Here is a 22,878-nt window from a genome sequence, read left to right as displayed (position 1 = left end):
ATGGTCAGTTTTCACAATGGAGAGAGGTAAATATTGGGGGGGCCCAGGGATCTGTACCGGGACCAGTGCTGTTCAACATACTCATAAATGAACTTGAAAAGGGGGTAAACAGAGAGGTGGCAAAGTTTGCAGATGATACAAAATTACTCAGGATAGTTCAGTCCAAAGCAGACTGCGAAGAGTTACAAAGCGATCTCACACAACTGGGTGACATAATGGCAGACGTAATTCTAGGCTGACAAGTGCAAAGTAATGCACATTGCAATATATCATTAACTGTCCATACAAACTGATGGGGTCTAAATTAGCGGTTACCGCTCAAGACAGAGATCTTGGAGTCACCGTGGATAGTTCTCTGAAAACACCCACTCAAGGTGCAGTGGCCATCAAAGTAGCCAACAGAATGGTAGGAACTATTAGGAAAGGGATAGAAAAGAAGGCAAAAAATATGTTCTTAGGTAGTTGCCTACATTTCTTTAAAAATCTGGTTCTGAGCCACTTTGGACTTCAGATCCCCATCTGCACAAGGGGGATAACAGCACTGCCCTACCTCACAGGGGGTTGTGAGGATAAATACATTAAAGACTGGGAGGTGCTAATTAATGGGAGCTAGCTAAATCGCTTGGATCAGAAAGTAGGTAGACACCATAGGGAAGCCGCCACCATAGATAAATAGAAACCATAGGCAGAGAAGTACGTACTATGGCCCACTGAAAGTCAAAGCCACGGAGCCTCAAAACAACCAACAATAAATAACAGCCACTCCTATAATAATCAACATTTTTTATTGTCCTAGAGAACTGAAATCATCTACATTTTTCTGTGTTTTTTTTATTCTCTGCACTATTCCAAAGCTAAATTCAACAATAGTGTTCATCACAGCCTCAGACAGAACCAAGGCAGGGTTGTTTGTCTTTTATTTTCCAAATCGGACTACGATTACATCACATAGCGAGAAAGACGGGAGAGCGAGACAGAGAAAAAGAGGAGACACCTGGGCTCAGGGACCGGGAGAAACACGAGTTTAAAAAGAAGGCAGACTACAACCAAAAAAAAAAAAATAAAAAAAAATATTTCGCTAAACCAATGACTTTTCCAGCTACTCATCGTAGTTTCGTTTTTAAGAACTTTTTTTAATATGTGTATATATATATTTTTTGGTAAAAATGTCATCCTATTTTTCTTTTCCTTTTTAAAAAATATTTTGATAAATATTGCCCAGAAGCCTTTTTGAATTTCCTTTCGGATCCGTGACCGCGGCCAGGCGGGGGAAAATCAAACAAACCTTCCATGCATATTTCCACAACGGGCGCTGAATGAATGTGTCTTACATCCCCCTGGAGACCTGGACTCAGGTTGCCACTTGGACCACACGTGAGGTCTAGTTCCCGTTATTTTATAGGCACATTCCCTGGGGTCAAACTGGCGGCCCCTGAGGTTAGCGCTCTGACTCTCAGACATGCGCAGGTTGGCCGTTCGGGGCCTTAATATAGGTGGAACTGGCTCTCTGAGAATCTGCGGTATGCTTTGGTATTGATTCACAGCCACTGGTGTAACTAAGCACACAAGGTGCTGGGTGAAGGGTAATTGGGCCTAGAGAGCATAAAGGAGCTCTAAAGCAACTCCCCCCCCAATCCCAAACACACCCCATGCTCTGAGCACAGGAAGAGCAACCAAGAATCAAGCCAGTGTCTTTCTCTGAGGCGTCAGCCCTAGACTTGGTCTCTGGCTACCCCATTTCGGAGTCCGGCAGAGCCCCTGAGGGCACTAAGACTGTCTGGTGAGGGCTGGAAGCGCCATGGAGGCAGCACACCCCCAGCTCCTTGTGGTGTGGCCACCCCCATTCCTGTCCCTCGCTTCCTGGGATGGTGGGTCTGGGAGCCCTGGAGGGGCAGAGCACAGAGCCTCTAGCAAAGGGAGCACCCCCAAAATGGCATCATTGATGGGTTCCCCTTGGCCAACAGGAGCTGCTGGAATGTGGGGCTTTTGGAGAAAGGGGATCTCCTTTAGGGGAGACTCCTCCTCACACAGATGTGTCCTAGAAAGACTCTGCTTAACAACGGCCCACCTCCTGCTGTTGCCCAGCAGAATGCTCAAATGCACTTCCTAAAAAAGTCCCACAAAATCAGAGGCCCTGCGCTTGGAAATCTTCCAGCTGTCTCTGCGGAACAGCCGCTGCCCTGCTAGATCCGGGCGCTGAACACCTGGTACCCAGCTCTCCACCGGCCTGCCCGTGGGACAATCCTTGACACCCGTGACAAACAAGCGGGTGGCATCGGTAGCATTTTGCACCCATGTAAACGACTGCACAGGACGCGGGGCGCTGGAGAACCAGGCCCATTAGACAGGCAAAAAACTGGTCTAGAGGCAATGCAGAGTCCGCTCCTGTTCCCCTTCATGTCAAACGGAAAAACCTGCAGCAGGAGCAAAGCCAAAATCCAGAACTCAAGTAACCCACATCCACCCTGCTTTGGCCTGCTAGGAGACATCCTGAGCTGTGACCACGCAGGATCTACACGCAACCCCAGGCCCCGTGGCTGCATAGCCACGCCAAGCCAAGCCACTAGATTCGGAATGAAAACTACTTTCAACCCAGATCTTTGTTCCGCCTCGGGACAACGGTCAGCAGCAAAGTGCCAGCGAATCACTGCTCTGTAGCCTCCAAAGTTTTTCTATCTTTGTCCTTCCAGGCGACGGTCACGAATACAGCTGGGAGTAGGGGGTGGGAGGGCCAGTACGGAGGGGACATTTTTTCCTCTATTGCCTCAAAAAAATTAATGTTTTTGAATTTTTTCAACTATAGAAAATTTTCCCCATTTTTTAAAAAAGAAATGTCGTCAACATTTCAATGTTTGTCAAAGTGGCAGCCAAAGTTTCAAAATTCCAGCAAGAATTGTGTCAAAAAGTCACCATTCCCACAAGAATTGGGTCACAATTTTAAAACTCCAGCAGGAATTTTGACCAGCTCTGGTCGCGAAAGTTTCGGAAACATCACATGGGTGGGCAGACAGCGGTATCAAAGCCCTCATCTCGTTGAGCAAATCTTTGGGTGTATCCTTTGCTTCCTTTAAAAGATTGAAGCAGACTGGCGAACCCAGGTGTCTGAGTTCTAGGACGGTCACTAACTGCACCCTGATGTCTAATGGGTGGGGTGGGTTTTGGGGGGTAAAAATCGCCAATTCTTTTTCTCCACTATTTTCTCTATAGCTGCTTGAAATACAGGTAAAATTGCATGCAAGTGGTCAGCATTTTCCTCATTTCCCCCTCCCATAAATTCTGGAAATCTTGTGCCCGTCAGCAGTGTAAGAAAACACCCAGATAAAACACAGCAACATGCAGAAATCTGTCTGCCCATCTAGCCCTACTGGCCACAATATCACCGATCAGACCAAACTAGGACTAGCAGCGATCACAGGTCTCTGCTAATTCCAAACCACCACGTGGATGCTAGAAGCGTTAAAACACTTTAGCAATTCAGTTAAAAACAATAATAAAAAAAACCCCTACTGAAATAAAGTAAGAGCGGTCTCTATATCAGAGTGCACACTTCATGGATTTTCGTGGGTTCACTCATTACCTCCCCCAATAGGAAGAGGGGGCAGAGTGTGCAGCGAATCGAGGGATTTCTGATCAGCTGAACACTTTGGAGGCAAGGGTTTGTGAGCTGTTGTCAAAAGAGTTCAGATCTGCTTGTAGTTTCCCCTGAAATCTACAGAATGACACCAGGGACAGACTGTCCGGATTCTTGGGATCACAGACAGGATGGAAACGGCGGATAAAACTTGTCCATCTCCTTATAGCATATAGAGCAATCCTTACCACCGCCTTTGAAATTTTGAAAATGAATTTAGTGCTGGGTGAAAGGTACTGGAGGGACAGCCCTAGGCCTCTTAATTCATAAGCTTGGGCCACACACGTCATTCTACCATGTTTCCCCAGAGGGAAGAGTGGCTCATTTGGGCATTGGCTTCTCTGGCAGTCTCAGCAATTTGGGGGTGAATGGTGACGGTTTTCAGACACGCCTGTCCCCTGGTCCAAGAGCCGTCAATCATCACACAAAGGCCACGAAACGGCGCAACCATCCTCCACTGCACTGGATCCAAAATGGGGCCCCAGGGACAAAGAACTTCACATCCTCCCACTAATCTCCTGTCTGGGGCTAGCTGAAAGTTTTTTCCATCAAAACTGGTTTTTGACGGAAAACTGGGTTTGTGGCTAAATGAAATATTTTGGGGAAAATTTCTGTTTTGCCGCAGAAATTTTGAATATATATATTTTTGGGGCTGAACAACCAAATGCCCCAAAACAGATAGATGTTGATTTGGAAATGCTGCCACAATGCATTGTGGGAATCTCCCAAGATGCACCATGGCCAGGGGCTCCCAGGATGAACTGCTTCTTCGCTCTAAGAAGCGAAAAGCCCCCTGGTGCATCATGGGAGATGTACCCTGACCAGGGAGTCTGGCCTGAACTACAACTCCCATGAGCCTCTGCAACGGCATTTCCCAGTTGACTTTTTTCAGTTTTTGGCCACATTTTTTTGGTATTGAAATTCCTGCCAAAAAATCTAAATTTTCCACAGGGATTAAAAAAAAAAAAAAAAAATTCAGCCAACTCTATCCCTGAGCCATCCAATCCCATCCTGTCCCAGCTCAGCTAAACGACCCGCTGAAAGATGACCTGGTAAGACAGAGGTGCACATGGCTAGCACTTCCTGTAGTCAGCCTAGGACAGCAGCAAGGCTGGGGTTTTATGATGCCTTGAGAAAGCGGGCACCGACAGCAGAGCATCACTCGCCACCGAGTTTGAGGGGAGACCTTGCAAGGAACGAGACCTATCTAAGACTGTCTGACGGACAGGGGCTATGGACGACAGCAGCTGGGGCAAAGCGGGACATTACGCCCCTTGTCTTGTTTAAAGGGACTCGTGCCCATTAACAGAGCAAGAAGCCAATGGTGAATCCCATTTATGGAGCAGGGCATGCAGTTTGGTCAGGGATCTCTCTGGTGCATCCTCACAAAAGCAAGATTCCCAAACCTGATTGGTGCATCTCCCTCTGCCATTGCTCTTCTGGGATTCAGAACTGGAAACAGACCAATGGGCCATGATTCACATTTACACGAAAGCCCCCTGACATTGCTCGGGCCATGGAAAGGGTCCTTCGGGCGCACTTTAAGGCCCTTTTAACACGGCTCATGCAGCATCCCGGGGCCTTAGTGTCAATGAGAAGAAGGCCCAGTTCATCTAAATGTTCCGGACATCAAGGAAACCCCTCAAAAACAAAACAAATCTATCCAGCAATTCTTGAAAGAGACAGACGCCAACTCTGCCTCTCCTCCCCGGCTTTCCGGAGATCACCTGACTTTAAACCCTCGCGAAAGCACCACCGAAGAGAAAGCAATTCGTAGGAAGTGATAGGAAACATTTTAAAAAGGCATGAATCGCTTTTATTTCAAATCAACTGATCAGCGCCCCCTAGAAATCACTATTACAAGCATGCGCCCTGCTACGGGTGGGCGGAGGGGAGAGGGGGAGGGAGGAGAGACGGGATGGTTCGTGTTACTGGTTTCTTTTTATTTCTTTTTTCCCGAATTGCAGATGCGACGAGCCGATGAGGAACGAAACTGTTTAGCACCCAGGGAGCCCAGCGGGAAAGGAACAGCCCAGACGATCAGCTCAGCGTGGGAAAGCCGGCCAGCTACAGACTGCGGGAGTGGAGAAGGAACAGGGAAGAACATTAGGGGCGATGAACGTTGCGGTGGCAGCAATCAGGATCAGGGCCGCATGGCGGAGGATAACCGGGGGGGCTGTCTCCTGCAATCGGATCCTGCCTGGAGCTCTCCCATCCAAGGAGTAACCAAGCCCGGCCCTTTGATCCCAGCAGAAGGGCGGAGGTCTTGTTATGCTTCCCATCCGCCCCCGTTTCTTACATCCCTCTCCCCCTGAAGCGGACGGGCAAAGTCCTGCTGATTTCCATGCGACCTGCACCACACCCTTAGGGCCTGATGCTGTGATGGGAACCAGCCTCCCTCCTCTGTAGAGGTGACGTGCCAGACCCTGCCCTCCTCCAGTCCCCTACCTCTCCTTGTGATCTCTGATTTCCTCCGCGGCGGCTTTCTCCTTCCCCTCTGGCTTGGCCTCTCTCGCGTCCGGGACTCCAGCGGGGTCGCTGTTCTTCTCTTTCTCCCCTTCGGCGGGGCTGGGCTTCTGTTTCTCTCCCTCCTTGGGGCCTTCTTCATTCTCTACTTTCTTCTCCCCTTCCTGGCCCTCCGCCTCTTTGGCGCGTTTAGGGGAGTCCTGCCAACGGGAAGGTGTCAACCGGGACCCACTGCGCCGCCGCCCCCTCCCTGCCCGGGCGCTGAGAGAGGTCCTGAGCTGGCTAATGCGAGACCCTTGTCTGCAGGCACAGATCCCCTCCCACCAGCACCGTGTGGGGGTGTCTCTGATCTTTTCTCAGAGCGCAATCCCCCAACCCCCATCTCAGGGACCAGCCCTGTTCCCCAGTCTCAGGGACGGGCCCTGATCTTTACTCCCTGAGCTCGGAGTTCCAGACAGCACTGCCCCCATGCCCTGGTCTGTCTCCGATCTACAGCCCGCTCCCTCCCTGGGCAGCTCACCGGGGGCCTCCCCGCAACCGCTACCTCCAAGGCATCTTCCGCTTTCCGCTTGATCCCAGCCTTCTCGTTCTTCTCCTTGGTTTGCTCGTCGATCACCAGCTTGCCCTCCTCGTCACTGCTGCCCTCCGCGTTGCCCTTCTTCTCACCGTCGCCCTCCGGCTCCTGCTCAGGTTCAGCGTCCTCCGGGCAGCTCTTCTTCTGGGTCGGCTGCAGGAGGACACGGGGGAGGGACGACAGACAGACAGACAGACGGAGGAAGATGGAAGGGGGATACAGTTATTGCAAGGTGGTAGGAAGACCGGTGCCCTTGTCTCTGCCCCTCACGCCTGACAGCTGCTCCCCGGTGCCAGCTGCTGTCCAGGGTCAGGGATGGTTCTACACAGCCTATTTCTTCCCCCACGACGATAGCACCTTGCAGCCGGTGGCCTCTCAAAGCACTGTGCAGCCGCGGCCAAAGGACACACAGAGAGAGCTGCAGCCACTTCTGGGGTGGAGCGTGACAACGGCTCGTGGGAGAGGAAGCAGAAAAGTTTCAACGGCAGGGGGAATTTAGGGAGGCGGGACTGAGTTTGCCGATTTTTGACCAGGACTCGGGCCAACACCCTCAACGCCTATGAAAAGATGGGTCTTGAATGACCCGAAGTCCTTGCTTTTAGCCATCTTCCAGAATATGGCACCTCCCAGAAGCAAAGCACCCTCTGGGGTACTGCCTCCCAGAGAAGAACGCCCCTCTGTGAATGCCCCAACCCCACTTGCCGAGTACCTAGAATGTCTTGGAGGTCTCCGATCCACAACCCAGCCCTCGCTTAGCTAATAAGAGCTGAGAGCATCCCAGCAGAATGCAGGCTTGCTGCAGGCTACCCAGAGGAAACTTTTAGTCAACACAACGAGATTGCAAAGCAGAACATTCTGCAGCCTGCAGAGAAAACCCACCCCCGAAACGTCAGTGCCGTGGGTTCACTCACTGATTCAAGTCATGGAAGACGCTGCTCCACCCGCCCCTTGCACCTTAAGAAGCTATTACTCTTGACAGGGTAAAGAGGACAGGCAGCGTGAGCTCAAGGTTCAAGCACTGGACAAGGGCTCAAGGGATCTTGGTTATATTCCCAGATCTACCAATGGGTGATCTCGAGCAATTCGCCCCCTCTCCCCCCGGCCTCAGTTTCCTCTCCCACGCTTTGCTCGTGTGGTGTATTCAGACTGTATTGGACATACAGCTCCTCCCACCCGATATCGGTTGGGGTCTCTAATACTGTCATAACGATCATCATTAATGGGCAATTAAAACAGATTCATCCTTGAACCTGGAGCTGATCAAAGTTTTCCTGTAGAGATTCCCCACCCCAAAGCGGCTTTTCAGCAAAACTGAAATTCTTGTGAAAAACTTCTATTTTTGTCAAAACAATAATTGTAATATGGCTTTTCACTGAAAAACTGAAAGCCAACATTTTTTTATTTTAAACCAGAACATTTTCAGTTTTGGGGATTTTGACTTTTCAACAAAGTTTTAATCTAAAAATTTTCATGGGTGGGGAGAGGGGAGAGAAATAATTTTCCCACTGTCTTCACTCCCCCCTGTAAGGGACTGAAGGAATAAGGCTCTCGTTAACTTCAACCAACGTTGGATCAGGGCAGGAGAGATTGAGGTCAGCTTTCCTGTCCTATCCCCATTTTACAGACAGAGAAACTGAGGCACAAAGAGGGGCAGTAACTGATTAAGATCACCCAGCAAACTGGGGCAGAGCTGGGAATAGATTCCAGGAGTCCCAGCGCCTCCTGCTGTAACCACTCGATCCCACTCCCCTGCCAGAGACAGAATCCCGGAGTCCTGACTTCCAGCCCCATACTTTACCCACATAACTAAATTCCCTCTCCCCCTTGAGGATTACCTGTCTTTAGGAGAGTGGTATCTTGAGCTCATGCCTGAAAAGATCACTGGGTTGGGGTCACTTAACCCCTTCAAACTGCCCCGCTCACCTTCCCCAAAGCCCCGACTTAGGATGTAGGATGTCTCTCTCCGGTGCCTGTCCCCAGCAACTACAACAATCTGCTACTGACACACCCGGAGAGAAATCACTACTTCGCTCCAGTGGAAGACGCTTGGGTTTTTGCTGGCAAAGGTCCTGGGTTCGATCCCCGCCAAAAGCCATAATGCCAGCATGGATTTGCCCATCGCTTTCTTGTATAACAAAGGAGCCCAGAGCGGAGTTGCTACAGGTAAAATTCACCTCTGGGCAAAGGATGTGCGGGCCTCTGCCCGAGGACAAGCTCTGCCCTACAGGAATCAGCCGGGGGCCAGCAGAGAGGTTTAACAGGTAGACGCACCTGATACCCAGAGGCTTTGACGGTCGGGTTGTTCTCGATCTCCCACAAGCCTTCGCTGAACCCTTTCCGTTTGTTGGGCTTCCCGAACTTCTCCTTGCACTCTTCGTAGGGGAAGAGGTCTTTGGGACCCAGGAACGCCCTGCATGGTGGAAAAGAGAAGAAGCAGTAATGACAGGCCACGCGCGATACGCCTCCACAGCACCCCCTCGCTGAGGATTGCTAGGCAAACGTTCCAGCCGCAACCTGTCTGGGAGGCAGGACCCGCTGGTGAAACTGAGGCACCAGGCATGGAAGTAACTTGGGGATTTCAAAGGCATCTGAGGGAGAGAAACACCCAACTCCTACAGAAAGTCAGCTGGTCCCCACTCTGATTTCCTGGATCTGCCTTATCCAAGTTTTTTGTCGGTGAATTCAATATTGGGGCTTATTAAAAACAACCCTCCATTGCTTCAACAGAACTCTGCATGGAGGGGGGTGTTGTTACATCACTGGGCGGGGGGGGTCTCTTGAAACTTCTCCACGATCCAGATCACAAATGTTCCTACAGCTTCCCCCACCCGCCCAGATACAGCAAACCTGGCTACATTCCTAGCACCACAATGATCAAACCAACCTCCAGTGGCATTAAATACCTTGATGTGACCCCACCCAGGCACTGAGCTGGGAAAGGCTGCTGCTGGGTTGGAGGCAGACAGGCCTACGCTGGTCGGGGGGATATTAACATTTCTATTATTATTTGCATCGCAGTAGCTCCTAGGAGCCCTAGCCACGGACCAAGAGCCCATGGTGCTAGGCGCTGTACAAACACATGGTCCCTGCCCCAAGGAGCTTACAATGGGAATATCTTGGTCTATTACATTCATCTTATTTTTAGTGTCAGTCTGTTGGAGGAGGGAAGCTCCCACCCACAGGGGACAGCTCTGGTTACACCACAGGAAAGGGGAAGGCACCAATGGAGACCATTTCCTCTCTGATGTCGTTTCATGCTAGGCCTTCCCCTTGTCTTGCTCCCATGCCCCTCCCTCATCACCATCTCCCCTCTGTCCCAGTGAGGGACACACCTCATGTCACGAGAGCACGGTGTGGCTGGGGGGGGAGGAGGGTGTCTTGCTGGAAAGAGACTAGGTGCCCTTCGATGGCTCTGCTAACATTTGAACACAAGACCCTACCCTTGGCCAACTGATGCATTTGCCCTAACCCGCCTCACGTGATTCTGACTGACACCCCCGTCTCGCTCCCCCGCACACACATTCCTCTGCCCTTACACACACGTGTGTCCCCCCCCTCCCCATCCCCATTTTAAAAATCTCACTCACGTTTCATGGGTCCCGAAGAAGAAGACTTGGTATTTATTGGAGGAGGATTTGACGGCGGCTTCTGGCATCTCGTCGATCTGTTCAGGGGACACAAATCGTGGGGTGAGACAGAGAACGAACAGCCCTCTACGCCCCAACCCAAAGCCACGCTGAATGGACGCAGCTCCTCCCCCTGACTGTTCTCACCCAAGAGTTACACACACACACACACACACACACACACAACTCACGCCTGGTTTGTTGAGGTGCCAGCGCACCCCGATCTTTACACGGCACCTCAACAAACCAGGCGTGAGTTTTGTGTGTGTGTGTGTGTAACATTTGAGCCTCAGCCGGGCACAACAATGCTCAGAGATGAATTGAGAACAAAGGCCAGGTTGTTCAGCAACCCTTGATCTCCAAAGTTCTCCAGGAAAGAAGATGGAAATATTTGGGACACGTGTTAGAGGCCAATCGAAAGCATCCCTCCACCCTTCAGCAAAGGGTCGATGTATGAGCTTTAACAATCCAAATCTTCCGTGTTTGTACAGCGCCTTGCTCTTCCAGAGCACCTTTCATGGGCAGATCTCAAAGCGCTTCACAAAGGAAGGTCAGTGTCATTAGCCCCATTTTATAGATGGGGAAACCGAGGCTCAGAGCGGGGAAGTGACTTGCCCAAGGTCACCCAGCAGGCAGAGCCAGGATACAGAGATTGTGCAAAGAGCGGCCCGGGACAGACAGGTACGTGCAGCCTCGTGGATGCGCTAAGCCATGTGTCATGGCGTAGGCCGGTTTCCAGTTACTTGGAAATGAATCATTTACTGACAAACACACAAGAAAAAAGCAAATAACATGTTTAAGACGTAGTATCCAACCAGCTGCAGGGCTAGCTGAGGAAATTTGCAAATTAAATTATTTGCCCATTGGCAGGGGAGATGCTGGAGGGGTGAGAATCTTAGCATAACACTCGCAGGGAATATTATTTTGCGTGCCCTGAGCTGAGGGCCAGGTTAGCAGAAAGGAGCTAGCAGCACCAGTCTGGCCTCGAGTCGCGCACGGATCAGGGCATGGGTGGAGATCAGGGCCAGACATTGTTCTTGCCCCACAGAGCTCACAGTCTAGACAAAGGAAGGATTTATTACCTCCATTTTACAGAAGGGAAACTGAGGCATGGGGCCGGACCAGGAATTAAAGCCAGCTCTCCAGCCCAGTGCCTTCCCCACACACCCACCCTTTCTCCCAGGGGGCTCTTAACCAGGCTTCCTCTGCCCAGCGTGAAGGGCGATTTTACATCCTGAGGCCTGGGTTATATACACCAGCCATCCCCGAATGCACTGCCCCACCTGCTGCTGGTGCTTCTTTGCATGTGTGTTGCTCAGGTGGTCTGTCCTTGCTGTGGCATTATGGGATAGCTACCCAGAGCTCCCCCGCACCCTCCCCCCCACCACCACACACAGCAGGGACCGTCTCTTGTTTTGGGCATGCACCAATCCCAGCTGAGACCTCTGAGCACTGGCGAAACATGACTGGAATGATTAACCATTTTCCCAGAATGCACCAGCCAGGTGTCATGGTTGGTAGCCGTACAGCTGCCCCAAGACAGGTGACTTGTGGCGGGGCTGGGACCAAAGCTGCCGGTCAGCACAACTTCCCCATGTGAGTTGTCGTCAGCCAGAGCAGTGGGAGGATCCATTGTTGCAACTGTAGTGTGAACAGGACCTGCACGCTGGTTTTGTACCAACACGATTTATTAACTTGCTTTGCGATAGCGTCCATGGCGCCAGGCGCTGTACAAACACAGAATGAAAGGATAGCCCCTACCCCAAAGAGTTTCCAACCGTCCTATGTCCCTGGGCACAGCGCATGGGGTAAATCAAACCAGCAGCATAGCTTTGAAGCACATCTCTGATACCAGGGCAGTCAGCAGCCCCCAACTTCATAGAACATTCACCCTGCAGACCTTAATATATTGAACCTTGCAAACAGGGGCATGATCCTCTACCATCCTCGCACAGCCATTCAAACCAGTGCAAAACCAGGGGCCGAAACACAACCAAACCCCCAAGGATCTGGCCTGGCGTGAACGAATGAAATACAGCCAGAGAACCCAGCAGGCATAGGTCGGGTGTGCAAATAACCTCCGCAGTGATCATGGACATTTTACTCTGACTTCTGCTGGACACCCGCAAGCTCTCAGGCAGCCAATTAACTCCTCGCTACTAAATTACGCCTGCCACAGAAATAAAAACACAACAGTTTGCTAAAAACCTTACTTTTCCTGCTCTCCCCCGCCCGCCTCCAAACCCAGCCTTTGCAACTGGTGACAACACAGGGCACGGCCCCGAAGAGCGAGAGATGATTTAGGATTGGCTCTTTTCCTAGCCAACTGTAAGCTCTTGTCTAGACTGGCTCAGACATATTTAGCTCAGCAAATTCGCGGGCCCGCGCTAGGGCCGTGTGCTAAAAGGAATGTCCGTTTCAGAGAATCTGGGGACAGTTGTAACAAAGCAGGAAAAAAAACCCCACCCACAGATCAGATCCAATCAGGACAGCGCTGAGATGGGGAAGGGGAAATTTCCAACTATCAGAGTTGCTTTTTCCTCCCGTACAATTGAGTTGGGCCCGCTCGTGTTTTCACTCCTCTGTCTGTTTATTCTCACGGGGAGGCATGATCTGAAACCATGGTTCTCAACCAAGGGGACACGTACCCCTGGGGGTACGCAGAATTCTTCCAGGGGGTACATCAGCTCCTCTAGATATTTGCCTAGTTTTACAACAGGTTAAATAAAAAGCCCTAAACTAAAATTTCATACATGACTTGTTTATACTGCTCTATGTACTATACCCTGAAATGTAAGCACAATATTTATAGTCCAATTGGTTTATTTTATAATTATGTGGGGAAAATGAGCAAGTCAGCTACTTTTCAGTAACTGTTGTGTTTTTATGGCAGATTTTGTAAGCAAGTCCTTTTTAAGTGAGGTGAAACGTGGGGGTACGTAAGACAAATCAGACTCCTGAAAAGGGGACAGTCGTCTGGAAAGGTTGAGAGCCGCTGGTCTGAAACATACGTAGATCTGAAGGTTGGGGGAGGGAGGGTGGAGGTAGACCAAGGATCCGTGGATCTAGACTGGCAGAGGGCCCATGGACTTGGTGTAACTCTAAAACAGTGGAGTTGGCTCGCTGGGGTGGAGTCCGCTAGCAATTGGGAGCCAGAGAGAGCATTGGTGGGGGGAGCCACTTTGATTTGTTGCCACTTAATCTGAACCCAACCCTGCGCAGTAAGGTTCTTTCCACAGCACTACTGTTACCCCCCAGGGTTGGCCGCTGGGCGATTAAACGGTGCAGCTGGAAAGCGGGCAAGGCTTTCAAACCGGTTTGGGCGCCGACTGATTCCTACGTCCAAACACAGCAATTTCAACCCGCCTAAGAGGGCAACAAAGCAAAACAAATCCAAACGCCATTTAGCAACCAGCTGCTCTCTCTCCTGGCCCAATGAAACAGCCATGAATTCAATCAGGAACGTTTCACTGCAAGATTTAACGCAAATGCACATAGACACGCAGCCTCCAACTGGCCCTAACTCCTACACCCGACGGTCTGCACCAATCTACACATTGCAACAAGCTTTGGAATTCCCCACCCAGCCCCCCTACCCAGGTCCAGCTGCTACAGGCAGGGAGCGTCTTTTGGGGCTGCGTTTGCACAGTGCGTGGTACCAGGGAGCCCTGACCAGAGCCCTAGCTGGTACTGCAAACACGAATAATGACCAGAAACGTTAATTTTTCTGGTTATTCCTCCGTTTTCCAGGATTCTTCCGAACTGGGCCCCACGCGGTGACAGGGTCAAGCTGTTTAAAAACGATTCTCTCATGTGACGTTTTAGATCTTTGCAAAAATCCTGCACTGATGCAGGGGGGGCTTGGCGGGTGGGTAGGAAAATAAGCCGGGGAGGGACCAGACTGAATAGTCTTGATTCCAAGGCAACATCGCAGTATCTTCTTTACACCAACGCTCAAGCCAGGAGTCAAGGCCCCTTTTCCAAATCACTTTCTCATGGCAGCACCAGATCTGGGCATTTCGGAGGCCTAGAGGGACGGTCATTTCCACAGCAAACATTCAAAATGTTCCTAGAAGCCGTGCTGGTATCCAGGAAAAACGGGCTGGGCAGAATACAACATGCAAGACCCAAAGCATTGCCCCTTGTTTCATAAATCGCCCTTCCCCGCAGCAGCTGGTCTAGGGAACACGACACCATGACACAGAGAAATTCTTCTGCCGCCACACACCTCCGCTGCATGGGGTGTCTGACTTCAACCACAACATTAAAATTCTCCACAGCAGGCTGGGATAACAATGCAGCTTTTCCACTTGGCTGGTGATCAAAGGCTGCCCTGCGGGATGTCTGGGGTGGGGTGGGGGAGCTAGGGGGTGGGAGGTCATATCCCGGGGCCCTTTGCATGCAGGGAATAGAAAGCCCCGCGCCTAAAAAGAAGTAATCACTCCCCCAACGTCTGCCCTCCACTCCTTGGTTTAGAAAGTAGGCAGGAGTGGGGGAAGGGGGTCAATTGTAATTGGATTGGCTGCAAACCATCTAGAAAGGCGAGGGGCGCTATTCAAGTGATGCAGCGTGGGTTAGTAGTGGGGGGTGGGGAGCTGGGAATTGGGACTCCTGGGTTCTAATCCCAGTTCTGGGAGGGAAGCGTTGTCCGGTGGGTGAGAGCAAAAGGCCCTGGGTGTCAGGGCTCCTGGAAGCTCTGCTGCTGCTGTGCAGTGTGGCTTTCACTCGTGCCACGCTCTCTGCCTCAGTTTCCCCATCTACGAAATGGGGGACAAGCTGTTTATAAAGAGCTCTGAGATCTGTGTAAGTGCAACATCCCGAACATCCCCTGGTCTTGGGCCTGCCCCCCCCCCCAACTTACACTCCCCCCTCACCCCCTACACACACACCCCCAACTCCATCCCCCCCACCACATAACCCAGCCCCCCAGTCCCGCCAGGTGACCACACACACCAGCTCCCCGCACTGTCACACCAGCTCTTTCACACACAATCACAGTCGCTCGCTCACAATTGCACCCCCGCTTAACCCCCTCCCCCACAGATGCTCACAACATATCACACTACCCCTCCCCCCACACGCTCGCAGCAGCCCCCCCCCTCCTGCTGCCCCTCCCCCTCCGAGAGCAGTTCCCCTCCTGTGTACACACACACACCAGGCCCCCCACCACTCTCACAATGCATCCCTCCACTATCACACCAGAACCTGCATGCGCACAACAGACGCACACACACACCATTGTATGCCACCCTGGGCTCCTCCCACTGGTTCTCTGGCCTGTCCAATAACTGGCTCCCCAGGCTGCCCCGGCCCCTGCCGACGCAGCGTGGAAAAAATGTAGCCCCGGCTGCCCCGCCACCCACTGCCAGGCCTGATAGAGACACCACAAAGGAAACCACAACCTCCTGGTTGGGCCCGATCCCCTGCCCCCAGCCACACACTCTGTCCTCCCCCACCTCACCCCCGCCCCCTGCTCCCGGGGATCATCGCACGCCCGGGACAGACAGGAAAAGAAAGTTTCACGGACGGGGAAACCCACACGTGCCCAAATCAACAGTGCAACGGGCGAGTCGCCCACACATGGCCCCATGCAGCTTGGGTGGAGAGCCGAAGACACAGGGGCAGGGTGTCTGCCAGAACGGCCGCACGGACCCCAGCTGCAGAATTCAGGTGTTATTCTCCATCCCCGCCAAGGGGAGTTTGCATCTGGAGGTTTCAGGCTGGACCCATCTCTATGATTACGGAGCAGGTCACAGGCCTCCCAGATCTAGGAAGAGAATCTAGGAGTCCTGCCCCCCTCCCCATGTTCTGACCACTAGACGACACTCCCCTCCCAGATCTGGGAATAGAACCCAGGAGTCCTGACTCCTCTTCCCCATGCTCTGATTTCCAGCCCACATTCCTAACAGAGGGCTGGGAAGTGAAGTCAGGCATCCAGGTGGAAACCAAACAGAAGCAACATTACACAGCTCAAAGCTACAAAAACAAAAAAGCCCTCAGGAAAAAGACAAGCGGGGGGGGGGGGGGGGGGGGAGACGGTGCAGGCCCCCACATCCTTCCCCTGGATAAGGAGCTGCTGACTACACCTGCCTTGGGTTTTATTCCAGAATCAGAGCAACGTGGGGCTGGAAGGGGCCACGAGAGATCATCAGGGCCAGCCCCCTGCGCTGAGGCAAGGCCAAGTAAATCTTCTAGACCAGGGGTCCCCAACACGGTGCCCGCGGGCGCGTCTAAGTGCACCCGTGTATGGCGATTTTTGCTGCTTCTCGGCGGCGTTTCGGTGGCGACGCCTATTGACATTGCCGCATTTCGGCGGATGCTCGTCCTCCGTGGCTCGTCATCTGGCACCCGCCAGACAAAAAAGATTGGGGATCACTGATCTAGACCATCCTGACTGGGTTTGTCCAGCCTGTTCTGAAAACCCCCCAGTGAAGGGATCCCACAACCTCCCCAGGGGGCCTGCTCCAGAGCTCAATCCCCCGTAAGGGGAAAGTTTTCCCCAGTATCGAACCCAAATCTCCCTTGCTGCAGATTCACCCTGTTACGCCTGGTCCCGCCTCCGGTGGCCATGGAGAACAATTGATCCCCCGTCCCCATCCTAACAGCCCTTAATATATTTGAAGACTGTTCTCAGGTCCCCTCCGCCGTCTGCTTTTCTCAGGGCTAAACATTCCGGCTGCGGCTTATGATCTCATTTCCACCGGCGGCTCTGCCCCACTGTTTGATGGGGGGCGGGGAATATCCCCCATTGGGAAACAACCCAGCAAAGCTTCAGCCCTTCTGCACCCCATGCCCTCCTCCCTTATCTCCCTCCGGTGCCAGGGCGGGTCACAATAATGTCTCCCTTACAGAGCAAATCAACTCTGTGCCCCTCCCTTGCCCGCCCAACACAGAGGGCACCTCCAGCCCCTTGGGGAGCAGGTAACGGGGCTGGAGGGCCAGGCTGGGTCAGCCCCTCGGCCGAAACTGAGCGGTTAACCCTGAACCCCACCCTAAGGGCCATGCTGGCAGGGTAGCCCCTGTGGTGGGTCCAGGACGCTTCACCCAGTTTATTCCTCCCCGGTTGATGGCAGAGATGGCAACAGAACCCAGGCGTCCTGCCTCTCATCTCCCTGCCCTAATCTAGTCCCTATCCCTGCCTAGCGCTGGGAACTGAACCCAGGGGTCCTTGCTCCCAAACCCCCTCCCACCACGCTAAGAACTAGACACCCCTCACTCCCTTCCCGGAGCTGGGGCTAGAACCCAGGATTCCCGCTTCCCAGTCCTGTGCGCTAGCCGCAGAACGACCGCTCCCTTCCCCCGCCCAAGGACTTGGCTACACAGGAGAGTTAATCTGCAATAAAGCAGGGTGTGAACGGAAAGGGGATTAACTACTCCCAATGACTGCGTGCATGGGCAGCACACCAAGTGGAATTCGGAATCAGGCACAGGGAGTTAATCAGGAAGATTGAGGGGCCATTGCTGATGGCTCTGGCCAGGCCAGAATCTCCCTCCTAGTCACCCCTGGTCTTTTTAATCTCTTTGTTTGAAAAGGAAAAGAAAAACGCAAGCTCCCCGGCTTTCATCTTCCCCGTGTCAGGGCTGGCTGTGCACAGGTGCGAGGGCTCTCCCTGGGGAGCCGGGAACACAAGCTGCACCTGCCTTTGGGGATAAAGGCGCTCTGGCAACACAACACCACAGGCAAGCGGGGGGGGGGGGGGGGGGGGGGGGGGGGGGGGGGGGGAGACCCAAGCATCGCCCCTCCCCCTACGCAGAAGCTAGCAAGTGGGCTAGGATGGAGAACAGAAACCTCTCTCTGTGCCCAAAGCAGGCCCGCCCCAGGCAAGGTCAGTTTCCCATGCGCCCTACCCTCTGCCAGCGCATGCCTCAGCCCGGATCTAGTGGGCAAAACGGGCCTTCGGAGCTTTGGTCTCTTTGCTAAATGACTACAGCCAACTGGGGCGGAGGTTTTCCGTGATTTTTTCCAGCCTCCTGGCCCACCGGCTGCAGCGGAAGGCATCTAACCGCAGGAACGCGCCGTGATGACACAGCCTGTCCGTCCCTGGGAGATCTGTCCTAACACCAGGCAGCCAGCAACTGGCTAGGAGGGTTCCTAACTCCAGCTGGGGGCAAAGGAAATTCAGGTTTTGACCAAAGAATTTTTTTTTGTTTTGTTTTGCTTCCATTTTTGGCTGAAAACCCCCGAACAGCAAAATATTTCCATTTGGAAAACTGCCGCAGTGCCTTCTGGGAGTTGTAGTTCGGTGGGTTCCTGTCCCAATTTTCCATGGCGGGCCTGGCTCCCTGGCCAGACTACACCCCCCATGAGGCTGTGGGGCTTAAATTATAGGATGGTTCTTGCTTGGGGTTCAGCTACAGGTAAAGGGCCAGATCTTCCAAGGGTATGAATCAGCACTGGGGAGTGGGGCAGTGCCCGTTTATACCAGCTCAGGTTAAGGCTCCAAATCCGGATCATCATCCCATGGAGGGTGTCTATACTGAGTTCAGGTCTCATTAAAAAAGCCTGTTTCTTACGGAGCGATTTCATTGGTAGATCTCAAAGCGCTCGACAATCTTGAGTGTGTTTTATCCTCCCAACACCCCACGTGAGATAGGGAAACCCCCCTTGTACACATGGGAAACTGAGGCACGGGCAGTCTAAATGACTTGCCCAAGGTCACATAACAATCCATGTCACTGCAGGGAATTGAACCCAGATCTTCCCGCTGCTTAGTGCACTGGACTATCCTTCCTCTCTAGTCTTCCCCTTCTCCCCAATCCTCCCCCAGTGACAGCCAGTTAAAGATTACAGCAGCAGCTGTTGTTTCAGCAAATAAAAATCACACACACACCAGTCACCCATGTGTGAATAAAAGCAAAAAGTCACTCTCCGGAAGCTTTTTATAGCTTCTAAACATAGCTCCAAGTTTCAGCCAGAGGTAATTCAGCCAAAATGTCCAGAGAAAGCCACCAAAGAGGGCCGGAAGAAAGCCTGGGAGAGGGGTCAGTTTCCTACAACTCAGGTGGGACCTTAGAGGAATCAGAGCTTGTTCTTGGGTAGTGAGGTGTTGGAATCAAAAACACTGACCCCTGGGAGCCAGGACTCCTGGGCTCTGCCGCTGACTCACTGTGTGATCTCGGGCAAGTCACATGCCTGCTCCGTGCCTCAGTTTCCCCATCTGTAAAATGGGCATCAGACCTACCTAAATCACAGAGCTGCTGCGGGGAGTTAGTTAAGGTTTGAAAAAGGGTTCCGTATCCTGGGAGGGACGGCTGCATAAGCGCAGCACAATATTAGAGCACATTTTAATGTCATATACTCAGTAAATTATGTCTACAGTAACGGATTCTTGACTGGACAAGCGCAGAGCCCGAACGACAGTTCTACAGAGCGCATTAAAGATTAGCCAAGGTGCTTTGCAGGGTGAAGCAAGGCTGCTTTTTAGCGACCTGGGGAGGCGATCCTGGCTCCGCTCTGGTGATACAACCTGGGTCACTAACAGGTTATTACAGCACCAACGTTAACTCTCCGCTCCCACCCCAGTATTTAAAAAGCCCCTGACCCCAAAGTTCCTCCAAAGCCAACGAGCGTTGGGGAGACCCGGACTCTTGGCAGCTGTTTGCGAACAAGAGTTACAAATCAATCAATATGGACTTCAGCCAGGGGGAACCACGGTACAGTGTGTTCTGAATGGGCAAAGTGCTCACATCTAGGAAAACCTAAGGGCCAAATCAGGACAATTCCCCACGTCCAGACTGATGATGGATTGGATTGGGAGTCTACCCTGCACAGTCTCCGGTCCCTATCCAGGCAGGGGGGGTCCAGTGGGCAGCACATTGGACTGGGACACGTGGGTTCTATGCCTAACGTGGGGCTGGCTTTTCAAATGCTCCGTGCCCGAAACAGAGGGGTGAATTTTCAAAAGAGCTCAGCTCCTGTTGTCCAGAGCAACTTGGAAATCAGGCCATGAGTGTGACGCCGCACTCCATAATGCTTTAGAGAAATATGCTTATGAGGGTAAACATGACATAACTGGAATATGTTTTATGCTAAATCTGCCATGTAACATATCTTTGCAAAGAATATGTTCTTCTGCATGTATCCATCCTATCCGTATGCATGTATCATTTTTATATCTGAAGTTATGAGCGTTGGCTTTATGCTTGTATTTAAAGTGTTTGCTGTAGAAAGCACCTAAGGCAGTTTTGGTCAAGATAGTGTGAAGGGGTTATTCAAGTAATTGGGAGTACTTGGCGAACAATGAACCTTGATAGACGCCAATCCACATCTGAGCTTTTCTGGGAATGTCCTGTAGAAAACTGAGTCATGCATGGACATGTGATTTGCCCAGGTGACTCCCAAACTCGATTTTGTAGCTGGACTCTCTCTCCCCCTGTGTAGAAGTTTCCACTCACAAGAGAAAGTCTATTTAAGCCCCTGGAAGCCCCTCCATTTTGTCTTCAACTGACTCAGGAGATATCCTTTGGGGGTTGAGAGGCTGACTGAAAGAAACTGGAACAAAGGACAGTAACTACAGGGGTGTGGGATTGCTGGACCCAGACTAGAAAGAGGCCAGTCTGTAAAAGAAGCTTATTGGAACATCTCTGAGGGTGAGATTTCATCTGTGATCACTTTCTTACTGTATTAGGCTTAGACTTGCGTGTTTTGTTTTGTTTTGTTTGGTAATTCACTTTGTTCTGTTATTACTTGGAACCATTTAAATCCTACTTTTTGTATTTAATAAAATCACTTTTTACTTATTAATTAACCCCGAGTATGTATTAATATGAGGGGGGAGGGGAAACAGCTGTGCATCTCTCTCTCTCACTGTTATAGAGGGCGAACAATTTATGAGTTTACCCTGTATAAGCTTTATAGAGGGTGAAACAGATTTATTTGGGGTTTGGACCCCATTGGGTGTTGGGTATCTGAGTGCTGGAGACAGGAGCACTTCTTAAGCTGTTTTCAGTTAAGGCTGCAGCATGTGGGGGATGTGGTTCAGACATGGATCTGTGTTTGCAGCAGGCTAGCATGTCTGGCTCAAACCAGGCAAGGCACTGAAGTCCCAAGCTGGCATGGAAAACAGACTCAGAGGTAGTCTAGGCACATCAGGTGGCAGTCTCAAAGGGGTTTCTGTGATCCAATCCGTCACAATGATATTGCTCCGTGCCTCAGTTTCCCCATCTGTGAATCGATAACAATCCTTTCTTTCACCCATCCTTTGTTTAGGCCATGAGCTCTTCAGGGCAGGGACTGTCTCTCCCTGGGTGTGGGGGAAGCACCTGGCACAACGGGTCCTGATCTCAGCTGGTGCCTCTAGGTGGCTGCTTTAATACATACAAACCACAGAGCGGAGAGGGGTCGGCTCATGAAAGTGCTGCGTTCAGCCCGGAATTCCATGCTATCAACAACTTGACCTTACCCTCCTGGGCTGGTGAAACAGGGAGGTCAATATCATCATCCTTGTTTAACAGATAGGGAAACTGAGGCACAGAGCAGGAGAAGGACCAGTTCAAGCTTTGCGAGAGCCAAGACTAGAACTCACTGATTTCCAGCCTCCAGTCTTCTGTTCTGGCCATTTTTATTATTACAGCACTGCCTAGCGGCGCTGTACATACACCCAGTGAGAGATAGTCCCTGCCCTGAAGAGCTCTCAGTCGGTGTAGAAAAAAGATGGGAGGGGAAACTGAGGCAGAGAGAGGGGAAATGACTTGCCCGAGGTCACCCACCAGGTCTGTGGCGGAGCCAAGAAGAGAATGCAGGACTCCTGATCAGGGCCGGCTCTAGCGTTTTTGCCACCCCAAGCAGGAAAAAAAAAAAAAAACGTGATCACAAGCGGCGGCAGCTCTACCGCCACTTCATTCTACAGCGGCAATTCGGCGGCAGGTCCTTCGCTCCGAGAGGGAGTGAGAACAGCCGGACGTGCCGCCCCCCCGCATTGGCTGCCCCAGGCACCTGCTTGCTGGGCTGGTGCCTGGAGCCGGCCCTGCTCCTGAGTCCCAGGGCAGGGCCTCTTTAGACCTGTAAGTCTCATCGCTTGGTGTGTCAGGAACTAAGCTGCAACATGGCCCCCTGCCCTTGTGTGCAGGGCTGGACTCAGCTCCCCCGGTTTGCAGTGGGACCTCGGCTACCTGGCTCTCGTCCTGGGGAGGGGGGGGAGAGGGAAGGAGGCTCAGGTCGCCTCTCATCTACTCCTCGCTCCCGCTGCTGGAAGAGGACGCACCAAAGCTGCAGGATCACGAAATATACCTGCCCAGGGACTGTAACCGCAGCCGGGGAAGCTGTTAGCCCGCAACAGACAGGAAGCAACAGGGTTTTCGATTTCAGGCTGTTTGCTGCCTCCCTGACTCCACAGCCCCCTAGAAAATCATGGAGCCCCAAGTCATTTCACATGGATTCTGTGCCCCGGGGTGGGGAGGCTGGCTTCAGCGATACCCAGGACTGGGCCTTCTTGTTTTGATCTGTTCCCGGCTCTGCATTGAGATCTCACCCCCCAGGGCAGCACCAACCTACAACACTCCAGTCACACCGGGGCAGAGAGGGGTGGGCCGCACAGAGGGCTGGGAGCCAGGAGCACAGGCTGGGGCCAGGTGGAGGGAAA

At 52.2% G+C, this 22,878-nt stretch overlaps 1 protein-coding gene across 1 annotated transcript in view; it reads right to left on the bottom strand.

Annotated features, from left to right (window-relative positions):
• Positions 1-768: 768 nt before the first annotated feature.
• Positions 769-22,878, bottom strand: part of HDGF (heparin binding growth factor) — a 37,526-nt gene continuing 15,416 nt past the window's right edge. Inside the window, exons 2-6 of the mRNA XM_054010757.1 lie at positions 10,259-10,335; positions 8,943-9,081; positions 6,642-6,824; positions 6,080-6,297; positions 769-5,705 (exon numbers count right to left, since the gene is read on the bottom strand). Of these exons, the coding sequence (XP_053866732.1) occupies positions 5,699-5,705; positions 6,080-6,297; positions 6,642-6,824; positions 8,943-9,081; positions 10,259-10,335 (624 nt within the window). The 3' untranslated portion in view covers positions 769-5,698. The remainder of the gene's footprint in view (positions 5,706-6,079; positions 6,298-6,641; positions 6,825-8,942; positions 9,082-10,258; positions 10,336-22,878) is intronic.

The sequence above is a fragment of the Malaclemys terrapin genome, chromosome 21 (assembly GCF_027887155.1).
Source record: "Malaclemys terrapin pileata isolate rMalTer1 chromosome 21, rMalTer1.hap1, whole genome shotgun sequence".
NCBI classification, from domain to species: Eukaryota; Metazoa; Chordata; order Testudines; family Emydidae; genus Malaclemys; species Malaclemys terrapin.
Note: the sequence above shows the minus strand (reverse complement) of the source record. Positions and strands in the feature narration are given on the sequence as shown.